The following is a 13,114-nucleotide window of genomic DNA, read 5'->3' as shown; positions in this document are numbered from 1 at the left end:
GAACGATCTAGCATTTTTTAGACTTCTGATTGGAAGATAGAATAACAAGTGGCAGAAGACAGCAATTATGGCCCAATTTATTTGCAGTAGGCTGTTCCCACCCAGATATTGCTCACAAAAATTCAAAAAAGTCTTCTTTGTTCAAGTCCCACAAAATCCTATGATTTTATCATTTGAATTGATGTCCAGCCATAGAATAATGAGACCAGAAACAAATAACAGGTTGAATAAAGACTGCTTTATTTAGCATAGCATAGCTGACAGGTACAAGGGGCAAACAACAACCTCTCAAGCAGCCCAGAAAAGAGAGAGGAGGAAGGAATATTTTCCTCTCTTCCCAAGAAAGCCAGGTGAATTTTAAACTCTCTACATTTCCAATCAGTGTAATGAATGACCTATTACCGTACCATCTAAAATGGGCCACATCTATTTTCCCCACCTCCCATTACAGGTATAACAACATGAACAAAAACAGAGTGTATTGCTATCAAGTGAACAAAAAGAATGCAGTGTAATAAAAGGGGTCAATAGACCTCAAGAGAAAAAATAATTATTAAAAGGAAACAGTCCAACTTTAATCAGGCAGAACAATGATCAGTAGTATTTTGGATTGAACATACATCACGACACTTGGCACCTATTGCAATACCTCCTGGTCTCAGGACTGTTCAACCCCCCCCCCCCCCCCAAATGTGTCAGGTTAAAACAAAACCCCGGTTTACACATTAATTGGTTAATCTGTTAAAAATCATGAGTAAACCAGGGTTTTTTTAACCTGACATATTTTGGGGGGTGGGGGTGGACCCTCAACCTCCCCCCCCGCCCCCAGCTACAGTCCTGTCTAGCCTTTGACAGTGAAAGTCATCAAAAAGGTTTACTCCTCGTAGTGCCATTGCATGTTGTCCAGATATACATTATTTTCTTTGTGTCTGAGCTGGAAATCAAAACAAAGTTTTTGGACAGTTGTTGCTTTTTTGTACCATGTATGTGTTAAAATGCGATGTAGTATCAGCAGCCTCATTAGATCATGCCTCCAATTCCATTTGAAGTTTGCATGACCTTCTGAACTACATAATAATATATGAATTAGATACAAAAACATCCTTGACACTTTGAAATATTGCCTTTTAAGTGCTGATTTTTGAATTGGGTTGGATCTCTATGAACATTAATTAAACTCACATCCTAAACATGATGCCTGTCCCGGGTTTACCTGAGGCATCCAAATGACACCTCAGATAAACCCGAATTAATTCAGAGTCAACAGGGATTTCCCAGTTGACTCCAGATTACTTAAACACTTGGAAAGATCCGGATCTTAAGGAAAGGTCCAGATCTTTCCAGGTGTGGGCCCTGGGGGGATGGTCCCCACAGAGCCTCAAAGAACCCAAAGAGCGGGATGGCACCAACCCCCTTCCCCTCTCAGCCCCCCATCCCCCCCCCCAACTTATGTGAGAGGCCTGGCTGCAGGATGTGTCATTTTCATACACCAGGAGCTCTCTTCTGAGAGACCTGCAGCTTCAGTCAAGCCCATCATATAAATTATTGGGGGGGGGGGGGCTGAGGTAGCTGGACACTCTCCCAGGTCAACCGCCCTCCAGGAAGCTTGGGTTGGGGATGGGGACGAATTAACAGTTCTTCTCAGGAGTTAGTGATGTCTGGAAGGGCACTAAATTACCCAGTGACGGCCGTACGAAACGTAGTCATTTCTAAAATCCCATTCATTTCAAACACATATAAGGATATTCACTTTGTCTGAATCCAAACCCAATGAGTTTTTTTAAATCTTAACAGAAAATGTAATTTAAACATTTCAGGATTTGTATTACCAGTCATATTCCCAAGTTGGAGTGCTGTTTGCTTCCATTCCCAATTTCAACGATTTTTACATAGAACTGGATGGCAATAACATGGGAGTGGAATGTTTACGTCTGTTAAATGAAATTATTGCAGATTTTGATGAGGTAAGGACTCAGTCTGCTATTTCAGCAATATCTTTGTAAATTTTTCGTAATCTTGACAGTATAGCAGTTTTCTTTCATAAAAAATTATTTCTCACTGTTTAAACCATTCTGAGTTGTCAGCATCACTGAATGATCCAGGCAGCAAGTGAGATTTTCTTACCTCTATGAAAATTTAAATTATTCACTATTCTGCAGAATTTGGCTATATAATTCCACATCATGAGTAGAAGGACATAATTTTCAATAATTACCCAGATGAACTCTCAAGCTAGTACAAGCCAAATCTATCAAGTAATTCATTAACTGTACATACAAGAATATGGATCACATCATGTTCCAATCAACTATATAATCCCATACCATTTGGATTCTAGAATTATCTCCAAAACTTTCTGGACTATGGGTGCATCTTGATGATGATCTGGAGTGAACTACTCTGGAACAGTATTGGTGGTAGCTATGCTGCTAACTCCCGCCTCCCACCCCCACCCAAAAAGCTGGCTTGAGAGCTGCATGTAAGCTACACTGTCAGTGTCTGAACCGGCTCAGTAGCTGCACAGGTGAGCAGCACCAAAACTGAGTCTGCACTGCTCACTTTCCACCTTTATCTTGCCCTCTCTATCGCCCCTTTCTCTCCCCTTCATATCTACGTAGTTCTTTGTACCAAGGAGGTGAACTGAAAGTATACACAATCACAAACTCTTACACTTGAAACTATTGCCTGACCATATCTGAGAAGAAGGAAGAGACCTCATATTATAGTCACTGAAGTATTTAAAATATTTGTTATATATTTGAAGCAGAAAAAAATAACTGAAAGAGGGGGGAAGAGAAAAGTAATAAGCATGCATGTCTTTCTTGTCTAAAATACTATGCAATGTTTTATATTTTAAACAAAGCTTATGGACAAAGAATATTATAGAGACATTGAAAAGATCAAGACAATTGGCAGCACATATATGGCAGCAGTAGGACTTGTACCAACTACAGGCACCAAGGTAAGATTGCTTTCATTTAGAACATTTCCCTGAGCATTTTCACAAATGACCTTCGGAATGTCATAAGAACCTCCTGATTTAGTACTTTGAATAAAGATGCACATTAATTAGAACTGGGCGATAATATTTACTCAGCTTTTTTCAGCTAGTTTTCCTACAGGAAAGGAGATTCCACCTGAACATTAGGAAGAACTTCCTGACAGTAAGAGCTGTTGAACAATAGAACTCTATGCCTCAGAGTGTGGTGAAGACTCCTTCTTTGAAGGTTTTTAAACAGAGGCTAAGTGGCCATCTATTGAGGTGCTTTGATTGTGCTTTTCCTGCATGGCAGGGGATTGGACTGGATGACCCTCTATAATTACATGACTCTGAATTGATCAGGGTTTAGGCTCTTTTAATTAAAAGCTCTTACAAATACTTTTTCTCTCCTCCTTGATTTATAAGTAACTTTTAAGAGTGACAAACCAAAACAAGATGAGAAACAGTAAATAGAACAGGAATAAGATATAATAAATTGGTAAGCAAATGCCAACAAGAAGAGGTAGGAACAGAAAATAAGCCCTAAGAATTTGGCCAGTTAACCAATTCCCAACCTATCTAACAGTACCATTGTCTAGTCCACACTTGACTAGTTTTTTTGTGAGAATATCATTGAGAACCTTGACAAAGACTCATCTTTCTTAAAGATGATTGACACTGGTTCTGAAATTCCTTCTGCCAGTTCTGTTGGATGTAATTCATATGGCCCTGGAGATTTGAATTCATTTAGATTAGTCCAGTGGTTCTCAACCTTTGAGCCTCCTGGTGTTTTGGACTTCAACTCCCACAGTTTCTAACAACTGGTAAGCTGGCTGGGATTTCTGGGAGTTGAAGTCAAAACACCTGAAGGCCCAATGGTTGGGAACTACTGGATTAACCAAATATTCCTGTACTGCCTCTATATCTATCTGTGTTGCATTTCCCCTGCTACATTCTCTGCGGCATCTTCCCCAAGTTGAGCACTGTTAACCTTTTGGGTGAAGACTGAGGCAAATAAGGTGTTGAGTAGATCCATTTTCTCTCTGTCCTCTGTTAGCATTTCTCCATTATTTGTATGCAGTGGCTCTACCTTTTCCTTGTTCTTTCTTTTGCCATGGACATAACCAAAATAGCCTGAGCTTGTTCTCTGCTTTCGGTCTTCTAGCTTTCTCTCTACACATGCTGGCTATTCATTTGAATTCCTCTTTATTGATTTCTCCCTTTTTCTGTTGCTTGAACATGTCACTGTAGCGAAATGCTTAATTGTAATGTAAATTTTAAACACGTTTGTTAATGTTGGAACATTAACAGGGCTGGTGTGCGAACAGCCATTTTGTGTTTATTAGAAGGCAGCAGCACCAGGAAAAGGGATAATTGATTGGTCATATGCAAATGAGCGGGTTTCGGGATTTGAAAGGGGAGATAGCCAGAGATGACAGTTGGGGGAAAAATTGAACATTCTAAAGGAGTAAAAAGTCAGTTAGGAAGGGAAGGAGCTGACTTCTGGTGAGCACAGATGGCGGCAGATCAGACTTATTGAGCTCCTCAATAAGCCACCGTTTCTGGCGATTGGGTAGAGCTTTCAGCTCCCCTCTCCCTGGGAATTGAACCGGGGGGGACACAAGTCTCCATAGTGGCAATTCCAGGTACCCAACAGCTCGTTCCTATTAAAGGAGCATCCAGGAGGGTCCAGTAAACTGCGGAGGGCGCAGATCGCCAGATGGGAAGTGGGGAAAACCCCACAAAAACCGCCAGCCGGCTCATTTTAAAGAAAAAAGAACTGTGAAGAAAATGAAGCCTTTGTGGCACTGGAGGAGACTGTAAGTTTCCAAAACAATTTTTTTCATTGGATTGGGAATGAGAACTGGATTGGGATCTAATATCCAAATTTAAAGTGAACAACAGACCAGATTTGGTCCAACCAGCAAATTAACAAACTTTTTGGAATATAAATTATAAGGACTAAAAGAAGGGAGGTCGGGGAAGCAATCAAGAAAGAATTTGAGAAAGCAAAACATATCTAATGCACTGACCTTGAGTGCCATACTGTTATGTCTACACCCTCTCCTTCTTTATAAACAACTCTGCAAAGTGATGCACTGGAAAAGGAGAGGCGGCAAAAGCCCTCCTGATGGAACTGAGCCCTGAGAAGGGCAGAAGAACCCTGTGCGCCAAAGAGGAAGTGAAGGGTGGTGTGCCACCGGAACTGATGAGGGCGATTTGGCAATTTGGCCAGAAAGGGACGGAGGACCCAATTTCGGGACGGACGCTTCCTTAGGGAATCGCCAGGAAAGGCCGGAAATAGACAGAGGACATAAATAATAAACGGACGGGACGTTACCATAGAGAAATAGCGCTACGGATTGGCAATAATAAAAGCAATTACAGTGAGCAGAAGACATTGGCAACGGGGAAAGGAAGAAAAGACAAGAAATCTGGACGTGATGGCGGGGGACAGTGGAGCAGGACTAAGAGGTGGACTAACAGGAACTTTGGGTACTGTGTTTCCGGATTTAAGTTTAGGATGACTTAATAGTGCAGAACTTACTGAACTAAAAACTCTAAATATCAGGACCAAAATGAAATGGAATGGTAAAAGTGTGACTTATATGAAGAGAAGTTAGATGGGAAGAGCTATAAAGTAGGTGACAAACAAGGGGTGGCAGATTTAAAATAGCACATAGATTGGAAAGACTGGGTCACTAGATTAAACCTATAGGGAAAGGATTTTACTTGGTCTACAGAAGGTTGAAGGAAAGAAAGGTAAATTGGACTACAACTAGAACTATCAATTATCAAAACATGAAGAATTTTATAACTAAGGAAGTTAAGGACTCATAAGATTATTAAGGTGATAGCTCCCTCCCCCCCCCCACCCGCAAATCCGGACCGGGAAAAGTGTTGGTTTGTGGTGTAGATGGAAGATAGAGGTGAGCAATCTATCCTCATCATTAATACACAAGGAACTAAAGTAGGCTCCATTCAAGCTAAACTATTGAAAATGGCAGGTCCTAGAACAAAGATGGAGAAGGATTTAAAAGACAACAAAGGTTTGGCAAGAAGGCCGTCTCAATCGGAAGAAATTAGTATGAAAGATATTATGAAAGAAATTCAAAAACTATGTGAAAAAATGATAGTTATCAAAAAGAATTATAGGCCATGTCAGAGAAACACAATGAACAACAGAAAGAATTGCACCAAGAGATGCTGGAGATGAAAAAAGAAATTAAAGATGAAATTGGTCAACTAAAACAGGAAATGAGAACAACTTACAAAGAACTTCTTGATTTAAAAAAGGCAAAAGTGAAATTAGAGAAATCTCAAAGCAAAATCCAACAAAGAGTGGAAGTTCTCAAAGACAAAAAATACCTAAGTGGAGAGATTACAGGAAAGAATAGAGCAAAAAGAAATGGAATTTCAACTGTGTTTTAGAAATATAAAAGAAAAGGCAAATGAGGGTATCAAACAAACTATTGTAAAATTGCTATCTGACTTATTATAATGTCCAGAACAGGATATGGAAAACAAAATAGACAGAACGTATAGGATCCAGACAAATTATCCAAAAACAAACAAAGTCCCCGAGATGTTATAGTTCATTTGGTTAAAAAAAAGGATCCAAGAGATGTTATAGTTCATTTGGTTAAAAAAAAGGATCCAAGCCGCCACCCAATAATCTTCAATGACACTGCCTGAAGAACCAACAATTTCCACCCCATTTACATAATCACTTTTGATTATGACCAGACATAAAACAGTGGATCCCTTTGTTGCCTCTTCCACCTTCTGGACCATGAAATTGCCTGCAAAGCAAGTGATGAATTTGTTAGGCCTGATATTCTTGGCAGAGTTTGTCTTCCAACATATATCAGGATAGTTGAAAAATCCCATAACTATTACATCTTTCTGAATATATCGTCATTTGTTCTAGGAAAGTATTATTCAAGTCCTCAGTCTGCCTGGAGATAATTATATAATATTAGTGTTGTTGTATCAAGAGTTCAAGTTTATCTTATTTACTTCCTATCCTTTGTGCATTAGTGGAGAGATACCAAAGACCATGGGCCATCCAATCTGCTTATTTCAGGTTTTTTCCTTCTCTTTGTTGAAGTCTTGTTCTTTTCTGTCCTGCTCTCTAGAATAGTTGGGGTATTCTTTCCTGATAAATTTCTGCCTACCCGAATGCTGTGTCAAATCTTTTAGCATAGCTCTTAACCTTATTTTTCCAGGTTAATTTTCCCAACCCTCTAAGCCACTTCTCTTAGGTAATGATTTCCAGACCCTTTACCATTTTAGTATTATTATTATTATTATTATTATTATTATTATTATTATTATTATTATTATCACTCCACTTTATCTCCCCAAAGGGAACTCAAAACAGCTTGACATAAAAACATTAGTATACAATTGAAAATATACAAGTATGCAAGCATTAAAATAGAATTAAACACAACCAGCACTAAATAAACCCCACAGTTAAAATTCATCAAAACAGTTAAAAATCACAGTACCGCCTGACTAGATCTTAAAACACCTCATCTTTACAAACCTGTCTGAATAAAAAGTTTTAGCATTTTTAGGTAGCCCTTCCCTGGACATGTTCCAGCTTATTAATAATATTCTTCTTGAATTGTGGTGCCCAGAGCTAAGCACAGCATTCCAGGTGTCTGACTAGAGCAGAATAGAGTAGTGATATAATTTCCCCCAGGCAAGACACTATACGCCTATTGTTGTAGCCAAGAATCACACTGGCTTTTTACCAGCTGCATAACACTCATATTTAGCTTGTTATATTCAAAAAGTTATATTTTTAAAGCTGAGTTTAATAGATTATTTCTTAACTATTTTGATTCTTCAAACTAAATTGCCTTAAATTGGTTTTATTTCTTCTTCTAGGGTTATAGAATGTTAGTATATAGGTATTTACTTTTTTAAATCTTTCTTTGTTTAAGGCATATCTTTTCAATCATGCTTTTAACTCATTGTTTTAATGTATTTGTAAACAATTTTATTTCTATTAAAAAGATGAGTGAATAAATAATGATGAATAAACTTTCTTTTTTAAAATGTAGGCAAAGAAATCAATTTATACCCATCTCAGTACATTGGCTGATTTTTCAATAGAAATGTTTGATGTTCTTGATGAAATCAACTACCAGTCTTACAATGATTTTGTTCTTCGGGTTGGTAAGTTACCTTTTTAATAGTCAGAACTTGGAACATTAACTGGCAAAAGTAATCTGTTGGTATTACATTTTTGAAAGTGTTCCTTGTTCTTTATACTAATATTGATAAGTTTCATAGCAAATATGTGAGATTGCCATTAATTTACTTATTACATAAAATGCTCGTTTTCAGAAGAGACCATGAATTTTTACTGAGAACTAAATGAAAGCTGTCACCAGTGACACCCCCTCCCCTCTATCTGGTGCTTCTGCTTCTGCTTCTTCTTTTGCTTCTTCTTTTTAACATTTTACTAAAAACAGCAAAGTTAAAAGTGACTTGCAATATTATCTGCAGCCATCATCAAAATCAGTCTATATTTCTTTCATCTATCACAATAAATTATCATTATCCTTCCTATAACATGTACTTATTAATATTCAAAATCAAAGCTTGCAGAGTCCTATACATATTTTCTACAAAAAGCCAATAAAAATTAGTAATCTTTTCTTTTGTGTACACTGTGAATGCACACTAGTGGAGATGTCTGCGCCTGTGCAGGCTCTAACAGAAACTCTTCCAGGCTGAATCTTTTAAATTTTGGTTGTAATCCTGCCCCCCTCCCCACAGGGCATAAAAAGCAGTGCTGAGTGCTTGCTCCCCAGTTCCTTTTTTCCCGCTGCAATGCTTGCTTTGGAATCTTCCTGATGTCTACTACGTGCTTTAAGAGAATGGGCAGACAAGATCCCCGATTCAGATGGACATGCTAAATGTCTCCTCTGCTTCAGCGAGGGTCATGTAGTCGAATCTTGCAGCCATTGTCTCATGGCCCAGGCCAGAAAGAACAGAGCAGCCCGGCTTAAGGCGCTTCTCTACCAGAGATCTCTCGCGCCTCCAACCTTGCTGTCCACCTCAGCCCCACTGAAGGCCAGCTCGATGTCTTCAAAAACCTCCAGAACCTCAAAGGTTTCTAAGACTTCAAAACCTCCCTGTATGGTGACCACTGCCATGGTGTCGACTCGTTCAGGCAGAGTCGGTCTTTCCTCAAATTCGAGCTCCATCACCTCCGCGACGTTGGTCTGTTGGTATGTGGCATCCCCTCCTTTGACGTCGGTGATGAAGATCGCCTTCAAGCGGGCCCATGAGGAAACATGCCATGCCCAATTGGACTCTGTAGCTTCCTGCCCGATCCCACCAACGCCGGGCAAATTGATGCGTGCTCCATTAAAACAAACTCAATTGAAAAAGAGACTGATACAGCGGTCCTCCTCCTCAGCCTCCTCCAAGAAGGATGTTCCTTCTTCCTCGGCCACCTCATCGAGAAGATCCTCACCAATCCAACCAGTGCAACCTCAGAGATTTTCATCTCAATCTCCGATCCGCCAGTTGTCCGAGGGTGAAATCCAGGACTCACCCCAACACTCTGCTCAGACAGTGGTCTGGGTGTCGGTTCCAGAGACTTGGCCTCAACAGCTTCAGGCCCACAAGGAACTGTTCCTACCTTCGGAGACCCTGGAAAGGGGAAGGCAAATGGCTCGTCTTGCTAGAGCCTCATAAGCCTCCACTTCGAAAGAACCTCGACCGGCCTCCTCCTCCCACTACTGGCCTTACCTCCTCCTGAGATGATACAGCCCTCTCCTCTTTGGGCCAATGGAGGTCACACCACCCAAAAGAGGCAGCTAAACTGGATTTCTCTCATCACATTGTAAAATGTGAGTGGAAAAGAGGGGGAAATTGTTTTCATTAAATCCAGCTTTGACCAACTTGAAACTGGATTTGTGACAAAATAAAAACAACGTTATTGTTTTTATTCATATGTTAGGAGCCTCCAACATGGCTTACTGACTAATGTTATGATATCCTAACTCTTTTCCAGTTGTCTCCCAACCACCCACATGATAAAGGTTTAAATTCTGCTTTGTCTTTAAGACAAATCTCCTTAAAATACTCCCATCTCATAATAATATTTCTTCCAGTTATCTAACCATCCAACAAATATACAAAAGCTCTAATTTGACCACTGACTAGGATTATTTACAGTTAGGTCAGAAAGGTTATACAAAAGCCTCATTTTACAAGCTATTCACTTAAGTTTTATCATTGTTCTGCATCTTCTTTTCTTATTGCAACTCACACCTGCCAACATGTGCAGTTGACCCACTCTTCAACGTTGATTGGTTAGCCATAACTGGGGTAGACCTTTTCAATTTATTGTTCAATAATGAGTCAGCACATAGGTTAATCCACTGACTGAATGGGAATGGGTCTACTTGAGAGTGATGGATGTACTCTACTTAGAAGGTTAGTAAGAAATATTGTGCTTATTTCATCTAGACTACACTGATCCATTGTAAATGCAGCAATACATAATTACAATTGACCCTTCACATTTGCTAGGTTCAGGGGGACTGAAATCCGATGAAAGTGGAAAAAACGCAAATACTGTACAGTGGGGGGGGGGGGGGGCTGGTTTGCATGAAGAATATGCACTTGGCTACTGGGAATCCTGGAAATTGACTTTCTCCCAAACCTTGGGTCCATGAAGATTCACCAACAGCCCCCGGTGGCGAAATGGTTTAAAGCCTTGTGACTTGAAGGTTGAGTTGCTGATCTGAAAGCTGCCAGGTTCGAATCCCACCCGGGGAGAGCGTGGACGAGCTCCCTCTATCAGCTCCAGCTCCATGCGTGGACATGAGAGAAGCCTCCCACAAGGATGATAAAAACATCCGGGCATCCCCTGGGCAACGTCCTTGCAGACGGCCAATTCTCTCACACCAGAAGCGACTTGCAGTTTCTCAAGTTGCTCTTGACACCTCATACAGCAGCAGCAGTGACGACTCTCTTTCTGAGGATGGGGCTGCTGCATGAATGTTCACAGGACAACTCCATCTTCACAGTGTGGGTGCAGTGACAACTGTGATAATCGTGCCACTCACCCCTCTCCTGAGGCTGGGACCTTGTGTGAATGTGCACACACAGTTGGCATGAGTGGTGTTCTTGACAGGAGAGAAGGAGAGAGTGAGGAAGAAGGTTGTTAGTTAAGTAGCAGAAACAAGCTTGTAAATAATTTAACCCTTGAATGTAAAACCCATTAATGTGGAGGGCCAATTGCATCTACAGAGTTCAGTTAGTGAATCAAGGACAGAAAATTCTTAATCATTAATTTTTGTCTATCTCCCCACTCCAACTATTTTATGGAAAAAAATGATTGGGTGATTAATTGATTGATTTGGAACTAATTTACATATGGATATGAATTATCTATATGCAAACCCTGGTTTCAGCTAAGCAAGTTTAAGTGACTTTAGTACATACCCTTTCACTCTTTCTCCCCTGTTTTCAAATATGCAGCTATGGAGCACTTAATTGTGAATATTAAATAAGATAAAAGTATCTTGTAGTCTGTCATGAGCCCTTAGAATTCATGTGATAAAGAAATCTAAATAAATCAGTACAAATGAATACATTTTCATAAACCCGTTTAATGCATTTTATAAATCTGATTAATTCATTTAATCATATATTATGCTCTTTATAAGGGTCACTTTATAAAGGTCACTGTTCAGTTGGAAGCAAAGCTAAATACTGTACATGTATTGTTTCTTTTTTTCTTCAATAATCATTTTTATTTGTATTATTGACACAAATACAAGAAAAGTGGGGGAACATCAGTTGATTTAGTAAAGAAAGAATGAGATTTGGAAGAAAGAGAGAAAAAAATGGAAAATAGAGGAAGAAAAAAAAGAAAAAAGAAAAGAAAAGAAAAAACACAAACAAACCAGAAAAAAAGACCAGAAAAAGCACCAGGGAGGTTCTAAAAATTTTGGCTTCCCATCTTCCTTTTAAGAGTTCTTCTTTCACCCTTTTATTCTTTTCTTAGTTTCCAAGCTCTCCTCCTTTGAGTTGTCTTTCGTATACAAGATAAGTCTGTTATGAAGGCCATTCCATTTTTTCTAATAAAGTCTATGAAACCTGACCAGTCTGTTCTATTTTTTCTGTCTCTTATTTTTTGTGTCAGACAATCCATTTGTATTATGTCCATTACTTTAACTATCAATTCCTCTATAGTCGGTATTTTCTTTTCTTTCCGGACTCTGGACAGTACTAGTCTGGCTGCCGTACTTATGTGAAAGAGCACCCCGTCTTGATTTTCATTCAGTTTGACATTTGTTAAGCCTAATAGGTACATTTCTGGTTCTATTCGAAATTTGATTTTTAATATCTTTTGTGTCTTTTGATTTATTGTTGTCCAATATTGTTTTTACTTTTTCACAAGTCCACCATTGGTGGGAAAAGGTCCCCACTTTATTTCCACATTTCCAACATAAGTTTGAGTTCCTTTTACAAAATTTTGCTGTCCTTACTGGTTTATAGTACCATCAAAATTGCATTTTGTACCAGTTTTCTCGAATGTCATTTGCAGCAGTGTATTTTAACTTTTTCTTCCAAATTTCTTCCTATTAATTTAATTTTATATTATGTCCAACATCTTTAGCCCATTTTACCATACAATCTTTAATTTGTTTTTCTTCTGTTGACCATTGCAATAATTGTTGATAGATTATTTTTATTAATTACTTTTTGCTTTGGATTATTAGTTCCCGAATTCCTTGTTCTTGATTGAATTGTCTTTTAACATCCTCTTTATAACATTGTTTTATTTGGTAGTATTGGTACCAAGTTATCTGTTTATGTACTTGTTTGATTTCTTCATGTGTTTTGATTGTTAATTCTCTGTTGTATTGCTTCTTTCACTGTTTCAGGAATTAATGTAGGCCCTGTGGTGGCAGGTGTTATTGGTGCCAGAAGACCGCAATATGATATTTGGGGTAACACAGTTAATGTTGCTAGCAGAATGGATAGTACGGGAGTGCAAGGTAAAATTCAGGTAAGTGCTTTTATAACTAAATCAGTCCTGATGAAATATACAAAAAGTGTCTTGCTTTACAAGCTACCCACAAAGTTAAA

General features: G+C 39.0%; 1 protein-coding gene across 1 annotated transcript in view; it reads left to right on the top strand.

The window, feature by feature from the left end:
* adcy1 (adenylate cyclase 1) overlaps positions 1-13,114 on the top strand; it is a 173,113-nt gene that overhangs the window by 144,482 nt on the left and 15,517 nt on the right. The window contains exons 16-19 of the mRNA XM_003222294.3: positions 1,818-1,964; positions 2,864-2,962; positions 8,056-8,170; positions 12,910-13,034. Of these exons, the coding sequence (XP_003222342.3) occupies positions 1,818-1,964; positions 2,864-2,962; positions 8,056-8,170; positions 12,910-13,034 (486 nt within the window). The remainder of the gene's footprint in view (positions 1-1,817; positions 1,965-2,863; positions 2,963-8,055; positions 8,171-12,909; positions 13,035-13,114) is intronic.

The sequence above is a fragment of the Anolis carolinensis genome, chromosome 6 (assembly GCF_035594765.1).
Source record: "Anolis carolinensis isolate JA03-04 chromosome 6, rAnoCar3.1.pri, whole genome shotgun sequence".
Taxonomy (NCBI): Eukaryota; Metazoa; Chordata; class Lepidosauria; order Squamata; family Dactyloidae; genus Anolis; species Anolis carolinensis.
The sequence above is the reverse complement of the archived record's forward strand: the minus strand, read 5'-3'. Positions and strand labels throughout refer to the sequence as shown.